The sequence below is a fragment of the Dendrobates tinctorius genome, unplaced genomic scaffold (genome assembly GCF_039654945.1).
Source record: "Dendrobates tinctorius isolate UK_male_01 unplaced genomic scaffold, ASM3965494v1 ptg000281l, whole genome shotgun sequence".
NCBI classification, from domain to species: domain Eukaryota; kingdom Metazoa; phylum Chordata; class Amphibia; order Anura; family Dendrobatidae; genus Dendrobates; species Dendrobates tinctorius.
In genome coordinates this window covers 2,720,365-2,746,229 of record NW_027361948.1, presented here as the reverse complement: position 1 = coordinate 2,746,229, position 25,865 = coordinate 2,720,365, and the positions used below count along the sequence as shown (strand labels likewise).

The window sequence follows — 25,865 nt, the reverse complement described above, 5'->3', positions numbered from 1 at the left end:
GTCTCCAAAGCCTTCTCGTCTCTAAAATCCCATTTTGCTGGCGCTCCCATCTTACACCATCCCGATGTGGATAAACCGTTTATCCTGGAGGTAGATGCCTCTTCCGTCGGTGCAGGAGCAGTCCTTTTCCAGAAGGATGCTCAAGGTCAGAAGCATCCCTGCTTCTTCTTCTCTAAGACCTTCTCACCGGCGGAAAAGAATTACTCCATCGGGGACAGGGAGCTGCTAGCAATGAAGTTGGCCTTTTCTGAGTGGAGACATCTCCTGGAGGGAGCCCAGTTTCCATTCCAGGTGTATACGGACCATAAAAATCTGGTCTATTTACAAACAGCCCAGCGCTTGAAGTCTCGTCAAGCTAGGTGGTCGCTCTTCTTCTCCCGCTTCCGCTTCACCTTGCACTGTCTCTCTGGAGAGAAGAATGTCCGTGCGGATGCTCTCTCGCGCTCGGTGGTCTCAGCAGTGGAAGGGGAGGCTGAGCCATGGCTAATTCTCCCTTCGGAGAGCTTTACGACCGTGGCTCCAGTTGCTCTCGAGTCAGTGCCACCGGACAAGATCTTTTTGCCTCCTCAGCTACGGCCGGAGGTTCTCGCCTGGGCACATGCGACCAGGGTGAGTGGTCACTTTGGCAATAAGCGGACCACAGAACTCCTGGCAAGGTCGTATTGGTTCCCGCACATGGCTCGAGACACTAAAGAATACATACAAGCATGCGTCTTGTGTGCACGGAACAGGTCCTCTAAACAGAGGCCGGCTGGGTTATTGTATCCTCTGCCGGTGGCGGATAGACCTTGGGAGATGGTTGGCATGGATTTTGTGGTTGGCCTGCCCAAGTCTGGTGGCAGTACGGTCATCTGGGTGGTCACCGACCATTTTTCTAAAATGGTGCATCTGGTGCCACTTGCACGGTTGCCTTCCGCTCGTGGTCTTGCCACACTGTTCATAAAACATGTATTCCATCTGCATGGCATGCCGGACAAAATTGTTAGTGATCGAGGTCCCCAGTTCGCGTCCCGGTTTTGGAGGGAGCTTTGCAGCCTACTCAGCATTGAGCTAAACCTGTCCTTCACTTACCATCCCGAGACGAACGGCTTGGTTGAGAGAGCAAACCAAACCTTGGTCACGTGCCTGCGGCATTTCGTCTCTGCCAGGCAGGATGACTGGGCATCCTTGCTACCATGGGCTGAATTTGCCCTGAATAATGCAGTGGCTGATTCCACTGGTCAGACGCCGTTCCTTTGAAATTACGGTCAACATCCGCGCGTCCCTGTCCCGATGCCAGTGTCCTCCGCTGACTCCAGGGTGGCAGACTGGGCAGTGGAGGCTCACGACATTTGGGATAGCACTCAGGATGGTATTCGTGCCTCTAAAGAAAGAATGAGGGCATCCGCCGACACACATCGGCGACCTGCTCCAACCTTTTCCCCCAGCGACTTGGTGTGGCTCTCTGCTCGAAACATCAAGCTGCGGGCCGAGTCCACCGAGTTCGCGCCGCGATACATCGGACCTTTTAAGGTTCTCGAGCGAATCAGCTCGGTGGTCTACCGCCTGGCTCTTCCTCCACATTTAGCCATTTCTGACGTTTTCCACGTGTCCCTTCTCAAACCTGTTCACATGGCCCGGTTCTCTGAGTCATCTGCCGGGTCATCAGACTTGTCTTCGGACGAGTTTGAGGTTAACGCCATTGTGGGACTGGAAGGGTTGTGGTCCAGAGGCCCGGACCTGGGAGCCAGTGGAGAACATCCACGCTCCACTCCTGATCGCAGCCTTTGAGTGTAGCGAGGCTCAGAGTGGGGGCCATGTTAGGCGTCGGATTCCTGCAGCTGCACAGCAGGAATCCAGAGCCATAGCCATTCATCCAGCGGTCTCCCATTCCTTTCCGACCGCTCAGGGACCTGCACAGCAATCTCGGCGATCCAGGCGCCTGCTCAGACCAGCTCTCTGGGTCTGGATGTTGCTGGCACCTCTGGACCAGCAATGGTAGCGCAACCTGCTTTGCAGGAAACCACTCCAGAGGCTAAGTCCTCTCGCCGTGATACTGGGCATGCCCACTAGACGATCTCCCAGTGGAGATCGGGCGTCAAGTGCTCAGGTCCTTCTCCTGATCTGATTGGCCCATCTCAGAGGTCTGGAAGGTCCCGCTCGGCCATGCGCTAGTATAGACTATACTTGCTATGTGTGAATGGTGACGGATGTATGATTCTGGTGATTGACTCATTTGAAACCCCTTCCCTCTGATATTACGTATGTGGTTAGGGAATTAGAGTTATAGTCAGCGCCAGTCAGTGGCAAGCCATACGCCACAGTGCATACCGCACCGCTACACTAGCGTCCAATAGTGTTATGCCTCACGGCACTGTCATACGGCAGCAGTTGTTACCGCCGCGCTGCAGTTAGCAGCACTTACCGGCGTCCGTGGTAGCGACGCCGCACGCACGGTAGGTCAAGACAAACACCGACCTCTGCCTTGGGCCGTGTCCTGTGACCATATACCGTGTGTGCACGCCAGCTGAGACCTGTGAAGCTAACAGGCTCTGTGTTTTTGCTTTATTTATACTAAAGCGCCTCTGTGAGTTTAACAGAGTCCGCTCTGCGCACCTCGGGTGATGTTTAACCCGAGCGCAGTATACTACCATATAGTGAGTCTTCCATTACTCAGCAGCGGTTGTTACACCTACTGCACGGTGGACCCCAGGCGGCGAATGCACTTCCTATTATTTATATTTAGTGCGTTCCGCCGTCCCTAACAGTAATATTAGCTATAACATCTACCATCATCAGAGCCCTTAAAAAATGATAGCAAAATGTATTTGTGACACCACAAGGACTGAGAAGTAAAATATGTGAAGTTTCAGAGATCACAAAATAAATCTTCGAAGAACCATTGCCTCAAATAAAACCCCTGCCACATTAGTGTTGCTTGTCCAATGCACCTTACCGGTTTTAGTTTATTTTGCTGCATTGGTGACATACCCACCTGTCTGTGTGACGGCTGCAGCCAATCAATGACTTAAGTGGCTTTGTAGTAGTAGAGAACCGTGTGCACTACTAAGGAAGGTGCCGTAGTAGGATCCCACACCATAAAGTAATAAAAATAAACTAGGCACTCAACTTGAAGCAGCGGATGCTGTGTCTTTCTCCAGGCACGTGCACACATCCTGGTCCCCTGGCTTATTTACCATTGGGGATTTTCCTCTTTTAACACCCCATACTCTTGTGAAAGTGACCATACTGAGATGTGTCTCACTAAATATCCACAGGATTCCCACGAATCCCTGACACGCCTGTATAGTTTGTAATTGATAAAGGCCAAATGCGGCCGAAACGTTTTGCCTTGACTACATTAAAAGACAAAAAAATACATCTTTAAGTTGAGTTCCTAGTTTATTCTTATTAAGTGGCTTTGTGACATACATCATTGCAAGTATCTTCTTACAGCTCCTCAGACTTCAAAATATAGAAGAGACAGAACAATCAAAAAACTGATTAAGTACCTGAAAAAGCCAGTGTAACCCGAAATAACTTAAAACAGGTGAGGATTATGTAGGTACCAGTGGGTAAACTGTTTTAAAAACCAGTAACAACTGTGCAGGAAACTTTTGATGCTCGTGGTGCAGTCGTCAACAAGTAGTAAGCAAACGTGAAAAAAAATAGAAAGGCAGCACTCACTGTTTCCTGTGGTGAATAGAAGTTCTTTATTTCAATTCATACGGACATCCAAAGCAGCATATCAGCTTGTTATGGGAGATATGCGGGGAGATGGAAGGATGGCAGCCGTTTCGAGCACAAGTTGCACTTCTATGGGTCCAATCTATTGGATTGGATTGGACCCGTAGAAGTGCCACCTGTGCATTAAACGGCTGTCATCCTTCCATCTTCCCACATATCTCCCACAACAAGCCTCTATGCCACTTTGAATATCCATATGAATTGAAATAAAGGACTTACAAAGCAGCATAGCGGCGTAAAAGGGGAGATATGCGGGAAGATGGAAGGATGACGGCCGTTTCGAGCACAGGTGGCTTTGAATTGAAATAAAGGACTTCTATTCACCACAGGAAACTGAGTGCTGCTTTTCTATATTTTTTCATGTTTGTATAACTCACAATAACTCATACTAAAGTTATACATATGGACTACTGTAGATTACATTGACCTGGGCAGAGTATAATTATATAGACAACTTCAAGGGCAGAGCTCCACTAGATAGAACCCATCTATAACCGGTCAATTAAATATAACTTTTATTTTATTAGTTTAAAATTCATATTATGAGGACAGAATTAAAATAATTCATATTTGCCCTTTAAGTTGTTAAACTCATAATAAAGACTAACTATCCCTATATATCACACTAATATAGGACATTATATTACACTATGTCCAACTCTTCAAGAATCCAGTGTGATATTTATTGTAAACTTAGTTGTGTTCAGTGTCTAGTGAAACAATGGAAAAGTCGCCATTTCATAGTGACTAAGTGTGACACATCGTGATCATTCCAAACCTAATAGTAAAATACAATTATAATCCTAAATACAATCTCTGACTTTATGTCTCCCATGTAGTCAAGAATAGCTGCATGAAAAAGAATGGAGTTACTCTGGGAGCACAATCATATAGATGGAAAACAGGGTATAAAATAATGAAACTAACACTTCTACTGTACATTGGATTGCCATAGCCTCACAAATAGATAATAGTCCTTTTTAAGTCTACAGCTTGTGAGTGGTAATGTTGACTATCACCTACAAGATTTTTTTTTAACGAAAAAGCTACTACAATCATTTGTACCTGCTTAGTTCTTAAAATTGGCTGTAAGAAAATGGATTTCTTTGCAGTTTATGAATTTTTTTATTTCAAAAGGTTGAGAAAAAAGTCACCTTTTTTGCTTAAGTTTAAAGAATTGGCTCAAAGGATCCATCAATAAAGGAGAGCAAAGCCTTGTTGGAAAAAAAGCTTTTACTCAAGGAATATTGAGCTCTAATCATGACTGAGAGCTTGGCCATCACCTGACTTCCTGCCAGCTTTCTATTTCTTTCCCTTAAATTGCTCTCAGAGGATACGAGACCAGGTTGGTTCAATATCACAGACTTCTGTTAGAACATATCAACAAAGAGCTACATTTCAAGCAAATTAAATAATGTTTAGAAGAAGCCAGATCACAATGTGCACTCACAAGCTGTGAGCTCAAGAATTACATTTAAATTGAAAAGTTATAGGGGTACAAGGTAAGAATATACGGCTAATGTGCAGATTCATTAGGCTTCACGGCTTTCCAATATCAAGTCCTCTGACATTCAGATAAACTTGGTTTACTGGTCGGTATCTGGTTTCTTTTGTGACATGAATACTAACGTTTATCCTGAGTTGCTTATTATGTGTTTGTTGAACCAGCAAGTCAATGACATCAAAGAAAGTGTAGTTTTATATGGCACTTTTGAATTTTAAGCTGTTTTTATTAGTGCCAAGCAATTTCTTTTTTTGTCCCGATTATGCCAACAGCTAATATCTATGGAGGTCTAGAGGTTATGATAAGACAAAGAGGTACCAGAAGAGTTTGGCAGCTGTTTATCACTCTCCTTTTGAAAGGTAAAATTTCAAGGGAATTTGTCCTCACATTTTTGTTATCCCTATGAGACCAGCATAATGTAAGGCCGACCGGCATAGTGGCTGCCACAGCAATGCAGGCGTCACTTCCGGCCCACACAATTGGTTCAACCCCCTTTATAAACCTTGCACTCACATTTTTGGTATCTCCCTGATGAAGGCAGGCCCGAAACATGCGCCAGGGCGGACACACGTGTTGTTGTGCTGCTTGCTCTCGTGTGTCTCTATCAGGTCTGCATTAACTATTCCGATACCTATATACTAATTGTGCCTGTCTGTATTTACATTGCCTAGCTATACTATCCTTTTGGACCACCTGCTATTAGACTCTATCACTTGAAACTGATTCTGAGCTCCATATTGGAACGGTAAAGCATTTATGTTATGGCCTATAACCAAGTGCTGTATACATACTATTTGAAGCATCAGCTTGTATCGTGCATACTGCACTCTGTTGTACTGGTTGTACTGTACATATGCACTATATTTCCCTTTTACCTGTTTTTGATATATCTACCTCAATAAAGTGTTTACAATCTCTACAAATTTTCTTGGGCTTCATGATCGTTTTCTGTTCTTCTCCATCTTAGTCTATATACAGTAAATAGTGTTTATTGCCCATCACTTAAACTATACTGTATATATACAGCTCTGGCAAAAATAAAGAGACCACCACATCACAACCCTGTCATGGGCTGCCCATTCTCCAGACCTGAGCCCCATTGAAAACCTCTGGAGTGTAATCAAGAGGATGATGGATAGTCACAAGCCATCAAACAAAGAAGAACTGCTTAAATTTTTGCGCTAGAAGCAATGTGAAAGACTGGTGGCAAGCATGCCAAGACGCATGAAAGCTCTTTTTAAAAATCATGGTTATTCCACAAAATATTGATTTCAGAACTCATCCTGAGTTAAAACATTAGTATTGTTGTTTCTAAATGATTATGAACTTGTTTTCTTTGCATTGTTTGAGGACTGAAAGCACTGTTTTTTTCATTTTGACCATTTTTCTTTGTCAGAAAAAAAATGCAAAATTTATTGCGTGGAATTTCAGAGACATATTGTCAGAAGTTTATAGACTAAAAGAACAATTTATATATTACTCAAAAAATATACCTATAAAGAGAAAAGTCAGACAAACTGAACATTTGAAAGTGGTTTCTTAATTTTTTCCAGAGCTGTATATGTTTAATGTGTGTAAGTTTGAGTCAGTAGACTTGGGGGCAGTCTATGAATTGTGGTCGGCATACAGCCATCTAAACCTAGCTATAGTGTGGGAAGAAACCATGGTGTGAAGAGAACATACAAACTTAGTGATGCTGTTGTTGCCGTTGTTTGATTTGATCCCAGTCCCTAAGTTTTTGCTTTACTCAGATGACTAACTAATTGATGACCGAATCTTTATTAATTTGAATTCACCAGCTTTGTCATTTTTTTCCCCCAATATTGACTCACTGCTGCTCCAATGCCTTGAAAATACTCTGTGGCCTCCTAGGACTTTATCCAATTTGCTTCAAATTTGTTAACGCAAACACAGCATTAGTAATGTCAAAGTAACCTCTCTATGTTTAGCTATGGGTAAATAAGTGGTAATAATTCAGAGTTTTTGTTTTATTGTCCATAATTTTATTGCTAAGCTGTGAGCCTTAACATCCTGTGAGTAAACAGATTTACTCCATAATGGTTTCGATGCTGTATTCCCTGCTCCAACTTTTAAACAGGCTATCTACTATATAATCATCTAATTCTGTCTGTCTGTAACGGAAATCCCGCGTCGCGACCAATCAGCGACAGGCGCAGTCCGGCCGTGAATTGGCGCGGAATTTGAACAACGCACGCCACTGCTCCCATCGGGAGATCTGAGGCCGCATGGAGGTCAGCGGTGACGCAGCCAGGAGATGACCTGTGTTAGCCGGTACCCAGGGTCTGGAGGAGAGAGACTCTCCACCAAGCCCTTGGTACCATAAACCTGTAAAAAATAGAATTAAAATAAAAAATAGTGATATGCTCACCTTCCGACGTCCCCCGGACTCTTTCCCTCCTCTCCCCACGCACCCGGCATCTTCCGGTCCCAGTAATGCTTTACGCGAAAGACCGCTGATGACATCGCACTCTCGCGAGAGTGACGTCATCTCCGGGCCTTCACGCTAAGCATTACTGGGACCGGAACATGCTGGGAGCGTGGAGAGGCGATCGGGGGCCGTCGGAAGGTGAGAATAACCTTTTTGTAAAAATGTTTTTATTATTTTTCACATTCTATCTTTTACTATTGATGCTGCATATTCAGCATCAATAGTAAAAAGTTGATCACAATTGTCAAACACTATGCTTGACAAGTGTGACCAACCTGTCAATCACATTCCAAGCGATGCTTCAAATCGCTTGGAATGCGCATGAATTCCGCACTCGAAAATCGCATGAAAAATGCATGCTTTCTGCAGGAAAATGCATGCAAATTTGCTGCTGCCTGCCTGCCCACCCACCTCCATGCAGTCACAGACGGCAGGAAAGACCGCGGCTTGAGGCCTGTGCTGGAGATGGGGGCGCGACCACCCTTTGGTGGCGCCGCACCCCATCTCCAGCACAGGCCGCAAAGCACCGTCTTTCCTGCCAGCTGTGACTGCACGGAGGTGGGTGGGCCGCCACCCCCAGTGCCACACAGCTGCCCCCATCATGATGTCACTGCCCTCCTGATGCGATAGTATCGGGCCCACATCTAGTGATGTTATAAAAGGCTATACTCTATTTTGTGATGCATTGTACTTTGTGATACTTGTACTATGCAATGTGATATCTGCAAGGTCTAATTGTGAAGTCCGCAGGTTGTGCCTGAGGTCAATTATGCCATCTTTGGCTTATGCAATCTTCTTTGGTTAATCACAGTCAGACATGGCTCCTATCTCTTCTCCTGCCTTGGTAAGCACAGAGAGGTTCCTTGCCATTCTCTTATTTCCTGGTGAGTCCCGACAAACCTGTAACCCTTACTGTTAATCAGTGGCCTTATGCAATCTTCTGCAAGGTGTAGAATAACGGCAGGCATTTTTGGAGATTTGTGCAAATTGTGTCACAAATTGTTTGGATTCGCCAGGTTTTGCAAATTTCTTTCTATTTGACACAAATTCAATTTGCATTGAATCAATGTTCATCTTTATTAATGCATTTTTTTTTCTCTTTCATTGTTCTGACAGTCAATATATTTTCAGCCTTTTATATTGTGAATCTGAGCCCTTTAACATATATTTCCCTATAAACATTCCTCTGTGGAAAATTAACTCCTACTTGTAATAAGTTAATTCGATTTTCCCTTTACTTTGCCATTCCTAGGTAGTATTGCTAACTCATGTTAAATACATTCTCCTATGGTATAATGTTTAATTTAGAATGTTTAATTACATCTACCATAGGTAAAAGAGCATCGAATGGTTCATGCACATGTGTGAAAATGTTATAATTGTTGCAGTGAGAGTTCCAATTATCTTCTTGATTTGCTGGTTATAATTGTTTTCCATGACAGATGAACCTCTAATCATAGTGTTGCAGATATGTCTATTGAATACAGCGGCATAGTTATTATGGTTTGGGATTTGATGTCAGAGACATTCACTATGAAGATTGGCAGAATAGAAATTTAAATTACAAATTATGTGGAAACAAGATGTAGTGGAAGATGGTCAATGTGTTATGTGGTGGAAATGACGACTTCTGAAGATGGCTGAATATCATCCGAGTGCAGTGTTTTTTCTTCTGTTAAATCCTCTTGCTTCTTTGTTTCATTAGTCTTTTATTGTATATAGTATATAGAATGAAGTGGTTATTGATTAATCACAAAATGTACTACATTATACTTTTCTTCTTTTCCAGGAATGTCCTCAACTCCTTCATACTGAAAGGATCCTGATTCCAGTTGATATCGTAAAACCCATCACTTTAAAAGCAAAGAATTTACCACAGCCCCAATCGGGTCAGAAAGGCTACGAATGCCTCCTGAACATCCAGGGAAATGAGCAGAGGGTCCCTGCACTACGGTTCAACAGCTCAAGCGTTCAGTGCCAAAATACCTCTGTAAGTCTCTACACTATCTAGGAGAAAGGGAACTTAACTGTGTTTTTCATTCATATTTGTTCCAGTATGAAAGTAGAGAATTATTTCTAGAGTAGAGTGGATCAGTTATGCTTTCTCTTATGTTCAATTTTGTGTTAAAATAAGAAAAAATGAAAATTTGTTTTGATTGGATGATATAGACTTAAAGCGCACCTATTAATTCCGGTAACTTTCCAGAATAAGCTGCCTTGTAAGTACATGGGGAATAACATTATTTCTGGCCAATATAGGAATATCATGTAATTTTACCCTTTGCAGATTTTAGCTCTAATTTTTAGGTCTCTGTGAACTAATAGGTGGAGACTAGCTTCTATGATGTCTTCCATGCATAGCAGACAGAAAAATGGATTCCTGCTGTTATTTCTCTGTAGCACACAGACAAAAAGCAGCAGAAGCAGGGAATATAGTATACAGCAGTACTAAGCTTTGTGGCTGTGAAGTCAGCACTAAATTAAAATGAATTTGATGCAAAGTGCAGCATGATCTGAACAAAGTGGAAAAAAGGTCCTGATTCACGAAAAGTCCAATTTATTGTATAAAATATAGTCCAGAAACAGTAAGATTTACATGAGTAACAAATAGGCTACGCGTTTCAAACAAAAACCTTGTTCTGACTACTATGTGATGACAGCACTTGGTCCGTGCTTCCCACAACACATGCCGACAGGTGAGCTGGCTATCTTTTTTCTTTTATGCTGCAGCATGATCTGCCTTTGTCTGACTGGTCTGTCATTGTACTGAGTTCTCTTCACACCTTCCCTTTCCTCTTCTCTCCATAGACTTTAATATACAGTAGTATACAGGAGTACTAAGCTTTGTGGCTGTGAAGTCAGTACTGAATTAAAATGAATTTGATGCAAGCTGCAGCATGATCTGCCTGTGTCTGACTGGTCTGTCATTGTACTGAGTTCTCATCACACCTTCCCTTCCCTCTCCTCTCCATAGACTTTAATATACTCTATAAGCTGACATCTCATTATGCTGGAGAGTACCTTGATGTGATCAAGCCTGGACTTGGGGGAAGAGGATGGGACGTTGAGAAGTAGATCATAGATGAAGAAGCATATGTCTTCATATGAGTCCAAAGTTTTTCATATTTGACACTGCTCTTGGTTTATTCAAAGTTTGCTGGAACCATTTAAATGTTTATAAGACACTTAGAAAGTAATTATCATAGGCAATATTAATACCTACAACAGAAATAACAATACAATATTAATAGGATTTGTTTCACATATTGATATAAATTCTGTCTGGTATGTACAAGTACCGTAGTTATCAAGTAGAGATTAACATGCATAATACCCAGAGGAATACACTCTGATAACCCAAGGATAAGACCCTTAAATTTCTTTAAGATGCTGTAATAACGTTGAGCTTTCAACTAATGGGTACAATTTCACACACTCATGGGTTCTTTATATACTTTGTAGCGTATGCAATTCTCAGTTTAATGAGAATACTGTATACTGTTCACTATCATATATAGTTAGCTTGATTTATGCTCCTTGGCACTGGATGGCCCATTTGGTTCCTCTTTGTCCAATATTATTAAAGCAATTGTATGGTTTAACATTTTATTTGGCGATGTTTCTAGACAGTGGCGTAACTAGAGTCTGAAGGGCTCTGTGCAAAATTTGGACCTGGGCCCCACATGCATGTTGGTCACATATATGGGCACTTGCAGCATTCAAGAACCTATAAAGACACACATTTTATCCCCCATGTAATAATGTCCCACATCCTGGATCCTTCTTGTAATAATCATCCTTATCCTTGACCCCTTCTAGTAATAATGCCCCCCATCCTGAGCCCCATGCTATAACATTTTTCCCTATCCTGGGTCCTGTCCTGGCATAATGTACCCCATCCTGGTATCAGGTCCTCCATCCTGATATAATGCCTTTGTTCTGGTATAATGTCCCTATCCTGGTATAATGTCCCTATTCTGGTATAATGCCCCTATTCTGGTAAAATGTCCCCATTCTTTTATAATGTCACCATTCTGGTATAACATCCCAATTCTGGTATAATGTCGTAGAATGTCCCCCCATTCTGGTATATTGTCCCCATTCTGATATAATGTTCCCGCTCTGACATAGTGTCTCCACCATACTGGTATAATTCTGGTCCAAACCCCACATTCTGGTAAAATGCCTCCCATCGTGGGCCCCTTCCGTTCTTCTCTAGCACATTTTAAAAAGAAACAATTATTTTTCCTCCCTCTGCTTACATGTCTTGTGGCGTCCTCTCCTGTAGCTAGCAACTGACTTCAGTGTGGCTGCGCAAGTAGCACATGATGTCACTGCTATGCGCCCGTGCATCACTGGCAAGCTTACGTTAGCTTCCGTCCTCTTAGAATCATAGAATCATAGAATTGTAGAGTTGGAAGGGACCTCCTGGGCCATCTGGTCCAACCCCCTGCTCAAAGCAGGATTCGCTAAATCATTCCAGTCAGATGTCTGTCTGTCTGTCCAGCCTCTGTTTGAAGACTTCCATTGAAGGAGAACTCACCACTTCTCGTGGCAGCTTGTTCCACTCATTGATCACTCTAACTGTCAAAAAGTTTTTTCTAATATCTTATCTGTGTCTCCTCCCATTCAGTTTCATCCCATTGCTTCTAGTCTTTCCTTGTGCAAATGAGAATAAAGTTGATCCTTCTACAATGTGACAGCCCTTTAGATATTTGCAGACAGCTATTAAGTCTCCTCTCAGTCTTCTCTTTTGCAAACTAAACAATCCCAAATCCTGCAATCTTTCCTCATAAGACATAGAATCAAAAATGTTTTTAAATTCTCATAATATTGGCAGCAGCATCTATTGCAGCGCAGGGAGCTTTTTCGTCTCTGTGTCACAATACATTTCATCTGAAGGTGCGTCCAAGGATGCACATCCAGGTGAATTTGGCATCAGTGGGCCCTCCTCCTGCCTGGGCACCCTCTACATCCATGATTGAAATGCCCCTGGTTCTAGACCTATAAAATCACAATTACAGTTGCTATTCACATAATTCCAGTTGCTCCAGTCAGCAGTGATGTCACTTCTGCAGTGCACATTACTGCGGCAACCAATCACTCTGCTCAGTAGCTCATGGCATCAGCGCTGTGTCCAGTGATTGGCTGCAGCAGTTGGTGATGTTCACTGTAGACTTGAAATCACCATCATTATAGCTTACTAGAAAAGACTGTAGCAAAGGTGGAGAGGCAGCGCTTTACTCGGGGAGGATGAGTAACAACTGCAATTGCCATTTTATAATTCTGCAAATGTATGTTCATAGAAAATATGTAAGAAAAAAATCACAAAAAAAGGCCTATACAACAATATTTTCAAAATTACCAAGATAATTTTATTAGAATATGACAGGGATACAGGAAAAAGGTGGTATAAAAGTCAGTTATGACCATAAATAGCATATGGGCAAAATACGTAGGGTACACCACAGGTAATGGACAAGGGGATATAAATAGTTTTATCAATACTTAGTACAAGAATTAAATATTCAACATTATCCCATAATAGTATACAGCAACCAGTCAAGGTATACAAGCTAAAAGGACAATTGTGGCCATCACATATGGTGGAACCTGCCACCAGTGAGGATAAATATAGTAGTCACACCAAATGAAATCACTGCATGATATTACCTTTTAGACTGGTCGAGAGTAAGAGTCCACCAAGGAGTACCCTCCCCGACGTACGTTTCGGCTAGATGGCCTTCATCAAGGGGCCATGAATGTTCATGTAAGATTTTTAACCGGACAACCCATTTAACCCTTGTGTCATGTTACCCTTTAACAATACCTATCATGCCTTATAAGAATATCTCCAGGTATTTTTACCCATAGATATTCACACTGTTTTGTTAATACTATCATCATTGCTTTATTGTTTTAGCGTTATTTTTGTTCTCTTTAACAATTATTAACTATAAGACTTACTTTAGGTTAAATATTTGAACAATTTGAAAGTTTGTATCATATTGCTGTAAATACATGATCTGTGTGGAAAAACAATTGTAGAATTTTATGAGCTGATACAAATGGGAATATAAAAAGTAAAAGCCACTGTTAGATTACAAGTTAATGAAATATGTACATTGTGTGGAAAGTCGTAGGGGTTTATGGTTTGAAAAATTAAGTACAAATTACATAGCTTTCATAGCGCAGCCTCTGGGCAGAACAGAATTGCTAGACAAGGCGGAAGATTATCTTCGTTTACCAATGTTTTGTTCAGTGCATGATTAGTTTGTAAAGTTTAGTGGAGTACTAATCATCATTTAGTGAATTTTATGAGCGATGTTCTTAAAGAGGCTTTCCGTTAAAGGCACATGCACTCAAAATAAGATCAAGCTGTAATAACTTCCCGTACCCCTTTTTAACTGTATTTATCCTTTTGTAGCGCCCCTTCAGCCAATGCGGCCAACCTTGTGGTCTGTTTTTGTTTACATCCTGAACTTCCAGCCAGATTTCCCACACTTCATTTTCCAAGAGGCTAAGTTGTATCTGCCCCATACTTCCTCAATGCCTGCCCTATACTAACAATCTTCCTGCTTCACCTAGTATGTGCTAGCCTGAGACTCTTCTGCAGACAATTTTGTCTCTGACATTGGGACCAATAACAAAGGAAGCAGAGCATTTGTTTCATGTAAATAAATCTAGCAGTCTGGAATGCCCAGCACCTTCCCCTCTGGCCAAAGTCACTAGTTGCTTAACTTACTATTGATGACTGTGTAGCCTGCAGTGCTTCTGTTGCGTCTCCTCTTCCTCCTTCCCTGTACACATCCCTGTTGATCAAAACTTGCAAAGAATTACTGACTACTTGTAATTAAGACTTATACACGCTAGGAAAAAATTTTTAAATTATAATTTGTAGACATAATTTTAGTAAATTAATTATTTAATCCTCCATCTTTTCTCTGCATGCGAGTACTGGGCTAGTCCAGTCATGGACTGGACTAATTCATTGTCAATTATTCCAATAGTGTGCTGCTATTACACCCACAAAGGCATGATTGACATCCCAGAGTGTACAGGAAGGAGGAAAAGCCCTCTTTTCCTCCTTCCTGTTCTCCCTACACAAGCTGGGATGTGAATCACGCTGCTGAGGATGTTATATAAGTGTACTATTGCAATGATTGACAGAAGTCTCAGACTAGTCAAGTACATGCACACAAGGAAAGTAGGGAGGTATACACATACATCTGGAGTATAGGTATAATACAGAGACCATTAAGATGGTAGTAGGATGCTAATAATGAGCTTCAAATCCATTCACTTTATTGAATTCTGTCAGCGAATAACAAATTTAAAAGAATTGTTTACAACATTTCAACTACAGTTGAGTATTAGCAATAAAATCTTAAAGTGCTTTTATACATTTCTCAACACTGAATCGCAAAAATACACACTTACATGCCTTGACAATAAGGTTGTTAATGGCTGTCTGAGGATTGTTTTGCCACAACCAATGCACTTTGCCAGGAAGATCTACTGCTGGCAGCTGATTTTGCATTTGCTGTCTAATAACATCAAAGACATGTTTAATAGAAAACAAGTCCAGAGACACTGCAGGCCATATTAGCAAGTTTAGACCATACCAGCTACTCAAAATAGCATGAGTAACATGTGGCCTGTCGATGTTGTGTTGAAGACTGACTCCTGGGACACTTTCATGTTCACTATGTGCCATTCTTGACATCTAAGAAGACGGCATGAACAACATGAAGGGTGCGTCACGTCAACTCTACTCCTGAAATTATCATGTGAGATAATGGATATAACCTAGACCCTTCTAGTCTTAATTCCAAGTATATTAACAACTCGACATTACATTGATTTAGTCTTGGAAGCTGTGGTAGTGTGACACCCTGGCCTGCAGTGTTTCTAGAATTGTCTCTCATCAAGCACGACTAAGACATCATTTGACAGTAATTGAAAAAGGAGCTGCCAGCAGCAGATTTTGATGTCCAAGTGCATTTATTGTGGAAGAACATTTATCAGGCATCCATTAATAACCTCACTGATGGAATGCCAAGGTACGAACGTTCGTGTATAATTGGGCATGGAGCTTATACTCGATTCAGAATAAAGATGTTTTGCAAATGTTATTTACATTTTTTCATCATTTGCATATCATTAAAAGGTTTATTGATCCTGTGATTTTTACAATTCCATGACTTTTCCTTTTTGTTTTTGTAATTTCAATGTTGAGTGTCAGCAGAATGAATACTTAACAGAGAGCCACTTGGCTCCTTTCCTTCAAAATAGTAATGATCATGTACAAGTTATCTGATTAATGTTACAGAAACAGTTACTAGACATATAGGAAAAGGATAAGGGGAAGGTCAGCTCACCTAGTCTCAGTAACTGTCCATAGTTTCCATGCCCACGGAGCCGCCTGGATCACAGCGTTGTCTGAAGCAAAGGCATGAAGAAAGGATCTCCAGAGCTGGATCAATATTTAAAATATCAACATTTATTTGAAAAAAATTAAAACAAAATACAGAAAAAGTACACAAAATTAATGGACATAGGATCAGATGGGGTCTCAGGTGGATTAAACCAACGTGTTTCGACCTAGCCGATCTTATTCATGGTACATGAAAGACATATTTCAGTATAAAATTGGTTAAATAATCTTTAAGTTAACTTTAAAATTTCTTTAAAGCATACTAATCATCAAATTTCTTGGTGACCTTTATTTAATTTTCTGTTCTGATTTCAAATGCCAGCTGAAGGCTATTTTTCACTCTGTAATCTTGACCACTTTTTAGAATACAGTGTAACTCAATAAGAACAAAGCATATTATGAGATGCCATATGAATTGTAGATGATCCTAGTACTATAGAGTGGTGCTTGAAAGTTTGTGAACCCTTTAAAATATTTCAGATTTCTTCACAAATTTGATCAAAAACTATATTAGATTTTCACATAGTAGATAAAGAGAACCAAATGAAACAAATTTGTCAAAAAACTTAGACTTTGTCATTATTTTATTCAGGAAAATTATAAAATATCTTTTGTCTGTGAGTGGTATAAGTATCTGACTCTCTGACTCTTTAGAAACATCGGATAATTTAAAGGTGGAATTAAGGCCCCTTTACATTTAGCGATGCACCAGTGATCCCGACCACGATACGACCCGGTCAGGATCGCTGGTGCATCGCTAAATGGTCGCTAGTGAACTGCCACACAGGCAGATCTCACAGCGATGCAGCAGTGATACAGTGGTCATTACTTACCTTTCAGACACAGCGATCCTGACGTCCTCCCGTCCGTGTCCACGCGTCGCTCGTCGGCGGCAGCAGGAAGCCCAGCAGGAAGCGCCCGACGAGAAATGGAGCTGCGTGATCTCGCACGATCAGCGTCAGACAGCGGGGGAGCCGGTCAGAGGTAAGTATCACACATAGAGATATCGCTAGCGATATCGCTGCTGCGTCACCAAATTGGTGACGCTTTAGCGATATTGCTAGCGATATTGCTATGTGTAAAACCCCCTTTAGAGTGTTTTAAATCAATGGAATAACAATCAGGTATGTTTGGGCAGCCTATTTTACTTAAAGATGTTTATTATATCACGAACAGAGGAAAATGGAAAAAAGTCAAGACCATTATTACCCTAACGAGGAATACTTCACCAATAAAAAATCACTAAAAGATCAAGGTATTTAAGTCTGCAAGGTCACAAAGAAACCCAAGGTAACTTCAAAGCAACTAAAGGCTTATCACATTCGTTAATTTTAATGTACACGAATGGGGATATTGATGACTGTAAAGCGCTGTGGAGTTAATGACATTTTATAAGTGAGTAAAATAAAAAAAACAGTTGAAGCTATTTTGGAGGGAACTATGGGTTATTATTCCTCCAATTCGATGTGCTTGACTAATTGTCAATTACTTGAAACATTTAGATGCAGCTATTGCTGCGCAACGGGGTCACATCAGTTACTAAAAATCAAAATTTTACATCCGGTACTTTGGCCGCTCACAAGCGTGATATCCGATCATTTTCTTTAAAGAAAATGATAAAGTCTAATATTGTTGGCTCATTTGTTTTAGTTTGGTACTCTTTATCTAGTTTTTGGATTTTTTGGAAATTCTGAATGAGTTTTAGGTCAAATTGAAGCACAAATAAGGTAAATTCTGAATGGATCACACATTTTCAAGCATCACACTACCTAATACTAGAGTCAATATAGATTTTGTTTACTTTTTCTAGAAGTCCTAATACACAGGATTTTGGTAATTCTTTTTGTAATTTCATCATATTAAATTGTGTTCACTATGTGGTATTATGTGTAGTAGCAACACTCTCAACGAGGAACAAGGAACCATCTATAACAGCTGTGGTTCAAGTACTAGTGGGTCCCTAAGTCTGGGATCCCCACCAATGATATATTCCAAAACAAAGAGGTTGTCCACTACAATGTATAGTGGGCAGATAGATATAAACCTTGAAAGTAAGCCTCCGCCCACAACCCAGTCACTCAGGGAGACTGGGTCCCGCCTCAGATATGCCGAGTCAGCTTCCAATTCTGGAAGGTGACATGACATCACCAGATACCAGAGGTAGCTGCAGCCGGAGGTCACGTGATGAGGATGAGCGGACAGCAATAGCATCGCTCACAGGCACATTTGGAAATGTAAGGTATTTGAACAAAGCCTTATTTCCAAGGTTTAAATCGATCTGCCCACTACACATTGTAGTGGACAACCTCTTTAATGTAACATAACATATAAAGATGGTTTAAAATATAGTTCCAGTGAAAGAAACAAAATCCCGGCAGCAGCATCTGTGCACTGAACTGTGTCTACCCGATGTGGCAACACAGCAAGGATCCGGGAGTCTTGGGTGCTTGACCAAGAAAGCAGGGAATGTAATGTCCAGTAAAAGAAAAAGGCAGCGCTCACCGTTCCAGGCACAGGTCTTTATTCAGTGGTGTGGATATATATCGATGAGTATTTTAGATGTGGACGGTGTTGTCCACATCTATTATGCTGGCTGATATGTACTACCCCACTGAATAAAGACCTGCACCTGGATAGGTGAGTGCTGCCTTCTTCTTTCACTGGACATAAAATATAATTCCCCTGGCTAGAATGAATGCTTGTCAGTTTTAACACTATTATTGTTCATGATATAGCTTTCATTGTTCCTTATCTTACTACAAGATGTATTATTTTGAGATATAGTAAGAAGTATAAACTTCCTACATCCACCTTGCAGTTATAAAACCAGGTCATTGTGTAGCCTGGCAGAGTATAGTGCATAAATTACAATATCATACATGCATTAGAAGTCTATCAGGTTGCAGTTTTATCTGTTTGTGTTTATATTTATCACTTCAAGTAGCGTTATCTGTAGAATTCAATTTCATAACAATTTATGGCTTCAAATGCATCAACCCCAGAATTTCCAGCCAAAGAGCTATGATTCTCTTCAGCAAGGAAACCCAAATGTAGATTACTCATTCAGTTTTTATATTGGAGGAAGGGAATATAGCTAACATAGAAAAAAATTTAAAAAAAACTCACACAAGATATGGCCTTACCAAAGCTCTGTCTGATGACAAATGCACATATAGCAGGATGCCGCGGGCCTCCACTAATAAAGGCAAGGGGCAGCTCAGGTGCAAACTACTTATAAAACCAACCACCCCACACTTAACAAACCATGGTGGGGTTGACTGCCTAGTAGGAAAAATGTCACGAAACAATTACTGACCTCAGGGAGACCAGTCAAAGAAAACTCTGCGGCAGCTGGCAAAGGCGCTCAACCAGTGAAATCCTAGGTGCAATGCTCCCTGGGAAATACGAATATGCAAATAAAGTCCGTGGAGCCTCATTTAAGAGTCTCAAACATAGGACAAGCCAGATCTTCCTCCAGGCAAGGACCGAGACAAGGGGTGGCTCCTTTCAGAAACCACCATTACCACCATATTAAGTGGCCCTTTTAGTCAATATCCAGCTCTTTACGAGTTTACAGATATGACAAGGGAAATACGAAGGCCAGGTATCCATTCACAGACAGCTGTTTTGGGGTGTTGCCCCTCATCAGTGTGGAGTAGGATTCTGGCTAGGTGGGAACTATGCCTAGTAGACCAACATCATGAAACAATCACTGACCTCAGGGAGACCAGTCAAAGAAAACACTGCGGCTGCCGGCAAAGGCGCTCAACCAGTGAAATCCTAGGTGCAATGCTCCCTGGGAAATACGAATATGCAAATAAAGTCCGTGGAGCCTTATTTTAGAGTCTCAAACATGGGACAAGCCAGATCTTCCTCCAGGGATGGACCCAGCCAAGGGGTGGCTCCTTTCGGAAACCACCATTACCACCATATTAAGTGGCCTTTAAGTCAATATCCAGCTCTTTACGAGTTTACAGATATGACAAGGGAAATACCAAGGCCAGGTATCCATCCACAGACAGCTGTTTCGGGGTGTTGCCCCTCATCAGTGTGGAGTAGGATTCTGGCTAGGTGGGAGCAATGCCTAGTAGACCAACATTATTTGCATTAGTAGGAAAAATGCACATAGATAAGACTTGCATAGGACGTCAGTCACACATATAAGTGTGATGCAAAGTGTCTGGATTGCAACCTATTAATGACGCCCATAGTATTATCAGGCGGGCTGCTACAGCACTATAGTATGCAACACACAGTGACAGATGCCCCAATAGACCAAGCCAACAGAAAGAGGCCCAGCTGCATCCTGCAAAAATTGACATTATAAGTGCAAAAATTAATGCATACAATGAGTACATTAAATGAGGTATTGGTTAATATTTTGGCCAAAATAGATAGAGCCTGCAAGCCAACGTTAAGGCTCCTCATAATATTACAGGTCCCTAACACTAATGTCAAAACAACTAACATAGAAAAAAATTCAAAAAACTCACACAACAAGATGTGGCCTTACCAAAACCCTGTCTGATGACAAATGCACATATAGCAGGATGCAGCGGGCCTCCACTAATAAAGGCAAGGGGCAGCTCAGGTGCAAACTACTGATAAAATCAACCACCCCACACCTAACAAACCTTGGTGGGGTTGGCTGCCTAGTAGGAAAAATGCACATAGATAAGGCTTGCATAGGACGTCAGTCACACATATAAGTGTGATGCAAAGTGTCTGGATTGCAACCTATTAATGACGCCCATAGTATTATCAGGCAGGCTGCTACAGCACTATAGTATGCAAGACACACTGACAGACACAGCAATAGACCAAGCCAACAGAAAGAGGCCCGGCTGCATCCTGCAAAAAATGACATGATAAGTGCAAAAAATTAATGCATGCAATGAGTACATTAAATGAGATATTGGTTAATATTTTGACCAAAATAGATAGAGCCTGCAAGCCAACGTCAAGGCTCCTCATAATATTCCAGGTCCCTAACACTAATGTCAAAACAGCTAACATAGAAAAAAATTCAAGCCTTATCTATGTGCATTTTTCCTACTAGGCAGCCAACCCCATTATGGTTTGTTAGGTGTGGGGTGGTTGTTTTTATCAGTAGTTTGCACCTGAGCTACCCTTGCCTTTATTAATGGAGGCCCGCTGCATCCTGCAATATGTGCATTTGTCATCAGTCAGGGTTTTGGTAAGGCCATATCTTGTTGAGGAAGGGAATATACTCACAAATATGTAAATCTATGGATACAAGCATCATTTTTATTATTTAGATATATTTCTAGCAAAATTTCTAGAAATTGCAACTTACCTGCCTGTTGTGCACGGCGTTGTTCTTCCCTAGCACAGAGCGGTCAAAGACCTCTCCTGCTAGAGATTCAGTTGCCTCTTCGACACGATGAAGAAGGACTTCTGAATTCATTTTTATTGACAGTTGGCTCCCCCAATTATGCAATGGGGATTCGGCTGTCAACAAGAATGATCTTGTAAGTCCGACCCCTGTGACATAGCGAACAGGAAAAGATACCTCTGCTCTGTCGACATGACATCAGCAGAGGCTGCTGACTCTCCGGCAGGAGCGTTATGTGACCGTTCTGCGTTTTAGGGAAGAACGGCATTGGACACAACAGACAGGTAAGTTGCTATCACCTGCTTGTTAGTGCTTATAAACAGTTTTTGTTTTTTGTAAAGAACAATTGATCAATGTAGGTACTTCTCTGTCAAAAGAGGTAGCTAAGATATTTAATGGCAGTGAAATAGTGCTTAGAATGAAATATCATAGACATATAAAAGGAAACAAATAGATTACAGATTTCCTGCTATATTTTAAAATATGACATAAGCCAAAAGGCCTTCGAGTTAATGAAATATAATCCTTTACACACAGTGTATAGCACAGTTTGTTACACTCGTATGTTAGTGGAAAGAAACTACCCTCAGGAATAATAATCTCACCCTTAATCTTCTGCTAGTACATATATAGGTCCTTAGGTAGATTCAGAGTTTGGATGGCACCCAAGTCAGACCTGTGTGTTATTCTCTCTGTACTGCTTTCCCTCCTGGAGGTTCTGCCTGAACATCTTGAACAGCTGTACCTCCTAAAAAGTGCCTTTTGTTACATGAATAATTTGCTAATATAAAGAGGCAGCTGGCGGCAGATTCCCTGTGTAAGCCTCAGTAAGCATTAAAGACAAGAAATCAAACTGTGAGCAGGTTACGTATGGCTCCCTTCGAACCGACAAAACTACACAGTCAATGCTCACATTCTTTCATCTCTCAGTCTTCCTACAAAGATTGCGCTGGAATGTGATGGATAAGAGATTCTTTAAGACTGCTTTTTGCAGTCTAGCCTAAAATTTTTAGTAAAATCATCTGTATTCAACCCATTTATAAATAATCCATATCACTGATATGTTAAATAATGTCAAGTGGTACTATTTTTTTAGGCAGAAGTGAAACAGTTTTTATATTTGAAAATGGCTATGCACAAGCGCATGTAAGGGTCCCGTTTCACATAGCGACGCGCCAGCGATCCCAACAACGATACGACCTGGTAGGGATCGCTGGTGCGTCGCTACATGGTCACTAGTAAGCTGCCAAACAGGCAGATCTCTTCAACGACGCACCAGCGATCCCGACAATGATGCGACCTGGTAAGGATCGCTGGTGCGTTGTCACACAGCAGCTATTCTGAACTATTCCAGCCTGCATCACCAATGAGGTCACTCATCGGGGTTAAACACAGCGATGCATGCTGTCCAGCAGGACACCAACGATCAAAAAATGGCCTAGGACTTTTGAGCACGATCAGCAATATCCAGCGGGGGGGCGGTCACCTCTATGTGTCACATGTAGCGAGATCGCTGTTGCATCAATCTCGCTATGTGAGACGGGCCTTAAGTGACTTTCGCAAGGTCCAGATTGTGATAGCCAGATTACTTGGATGGAGCATCTCCAAAATGATAGGCTTTCTCGGTGTTCATGTTATACAGTGTTAGTACTTATCAAAGTGGTCTAAAGAAGGACCACCAATTAGCTAGTGACATTGATACACATAGGGCAGCACGGTGGCTCAGTGGTTAGCGCTGCAGCCTTGCAGCGCTGGGGTCCTGGGTTCGAATCCCACCAAGGACAACATCTGCAAGGAGTTTGTATGTTCTCCCCGTGTTTGCGCGGGTTTCCTCCGGGCACTCCGGTTTCCTCCCACACTCCAAAGACATACTGATAGGGAATTTAGATTGTGCGCCCCATCGGGGACAGTGATGAAAATGTGTGCAAATTATAAAGCGCTGCGGAATATGTTAGCGCTATATAAAAATAAAGGTTATTATTATTATTATAAGGAGGTAAGGTTCGTTCTTTGGTTCATTCCCAGAGAAAAGCTGTAATTGTAGAAAAAGTTACTGGTACTTCTGAAGGTGTTCATAGTAGGCTCCTAAGCATTAGGACGTCACATGGAGCAATGAAAAATACTGTTGTCTTTTTTTAAATCATGTACACTACCATATGGATTTGCATCACTTATCTTGGAAGCGACAACACCAGTATGCATTATGGAAAGAGGGAGAACTTAGTTTGGAAACTGTAGGCCTTGGCATTCTTGATGATCTTACTTTGACAAGTACTACCCACCTAAAAATTGTTGCAGACAATTCTTCATACCAATGATATTCCCTATTACCAGTACCCTCTCTTAATGGGATAATATACCCTGCCACAGCACAAACATTATTCTGAAGAACATAAAGAGTTTGAGGTGTTGACTTGTTCTCAAATTTCCGCCAATGTCAATCTGATTAAACATCTCTATGATGTACAGAAAAAGCAAGTCCAATTCACGGCCTCACCTAATAATTTACAACACTGTATTCAGAGCTAATGGCGTGGTGGCAAACATCCCAGGATATCTTCAGAAGTCCTGTGAAACACATACTTTGACTTTTCAGAGCTGTTTCAAAGCATGAGAGAGAATAACACAATATTAGGCTTTAATGTTTTGGCTAATCAGTGTACATTATATAAATATATTGCTTTAGCTGAAGGTTCTGACTTGGCTAAGTGCTTCTGCCTCTTTATTTTAGTGATTGGTTAGGGTGTCAGCACTTGGCCTTTAACAGAATTCAAATGTTCATAAAACAATAACATCTCAAAAATGTCTTGAAACCTATAGTTACAAATAGGACTGAAATCTCCATTTAAAAGTCTTTATTTGACAGTCCAAAGCAGCCGGATTGTCAGAAGTTCAAGGCAGGATTGTCACTGTGCTGCCAGTAGAGATGAGGATAAGTTACTTGCTAAAAGTAAAACCATTCTAGTTCCCATTTTAACCTGTGACATGAATGAAATTTTTCTAAAAAATAGATTCACGGGCAGTTCTTCAATACTGCACTTTAATACCAATGATACTCCTCAACATTAAAATTATAAAATCGAGACAAAAAAGTCAGGGAGTTATGAAAATACTCAATGACATCATTGATAGACATGATAATAATATCCAAACTTTTTAAAAAAATGAAAACAACGTGTTCGCAAAATCCCTTATTAAGGTCTCTTCTTCATGGTATTGCCCATGTAGTCTCTTGAACAATTCCTAGATATCATTCAGTCCAAGAAAAAAGCAGCACTCAGCAACAAAGAAGATCAAATTCCATTCCTGCCTCCATTCTCATTGCATCATGGTAGTCTTTGAGAGTGGTGGTGTGAGGTCAGTAGAGCACCTGTAGCAAGACACCTGGCTTCTAATGTTGTACAATCACCTTCTTATTGTTTTTGTAGACACTGTTTGAACCCTTAGGTTTGGTGTGTGACATCAAAATTTCTCTTGCAGTACAGAATGGATCAATTGTGTAACCAGTGGTTTGGCAACTTCTCCAAAGTGTCCCATAAGTCATTTTCAACACCACAACATTAATTCAAAAAGGGAGTTGCTTTCAGTGTGGCAACGCATTCCTCACATAACCTTAATATCCTCATTGATAGCATTCCACAGTGTATACGTTTGAGTATTTCTGCATGTGGTGCTCATAATCATAGTGAATATATAGAGATGTTTTTACAGTTTTGTTTCCATTTTTACGATATTTGCATATTATTAACATTCTGTCATTTTCATAATTACATGGCTTTTCCTTTTTGGTGCTGCAGTTTCAATGTTGACCAGTGTAGTTTATTTATATCATGATAGTACTTAATCTACTATAGATATGATCCAGGCTATAACAAGTATCCTATAAAAGAGAATTATATTTGTTTCGTTCTATGTCATTTTTGAGAAGCCTTTTGACATTTAAGAAAAAAAAATATCTTTAGATAGGTTATGTGTCCTATGGGTTGAAATGTTCATGTTCTCCAGGGTTGATTTGGCTTCATGGCTTTACAATGACTGAATGAAACAACAGAGCAGGAGATAATGGCAGCCCTCCGGCAAAAACTAGTGTGCACACTACTTGTCATTAGGCGTACATGTGTTCCTCTTGTTCTCATGTAGGCCTATAATTGTATTAGATGTCATTCATTTTTAAAGCCTTTCACCGCAAACCCAATATTTCCAAGATTTATTTTCTTGACAAGTATTTTGCCTTTGCTTGTAGGAAACTCATGGAAAACTGATAGTAAAAGTAGAGAAAAAAATACATATATTGTTAAATAATTCCTCTAGAGATTAGTCTTACCTTTTACATTTTGTGTTCAATGTGTATTTCTTCTCCAGTAGATTGACTACAGTACTTTAGGAATAATAT

The 25,865-nt window shown here is 41.0% G+C and overlaps 1 protein-coding gene across 1 annotated transcript in view; it reads left to right on the top strand.

Moving 5' to 3' along the window:
• Positions 1–25,865, top strand: part of PLXNA4 (plexin A4) — a 1,025,959-nt gene that overhangs the window by 787,710 nt on the left and 212,384 nt on the right. The window contains exon 10 of the mRNA XM_073559904.1: positions 9,469–9,669. Coding sequence (XP_073416005.1) covers positions 9,469–9,669 — 201 coding nt within the window. The remainder of the gene's footprint in view (positions 1–9,468; positions 9,670–25,865) is intronic.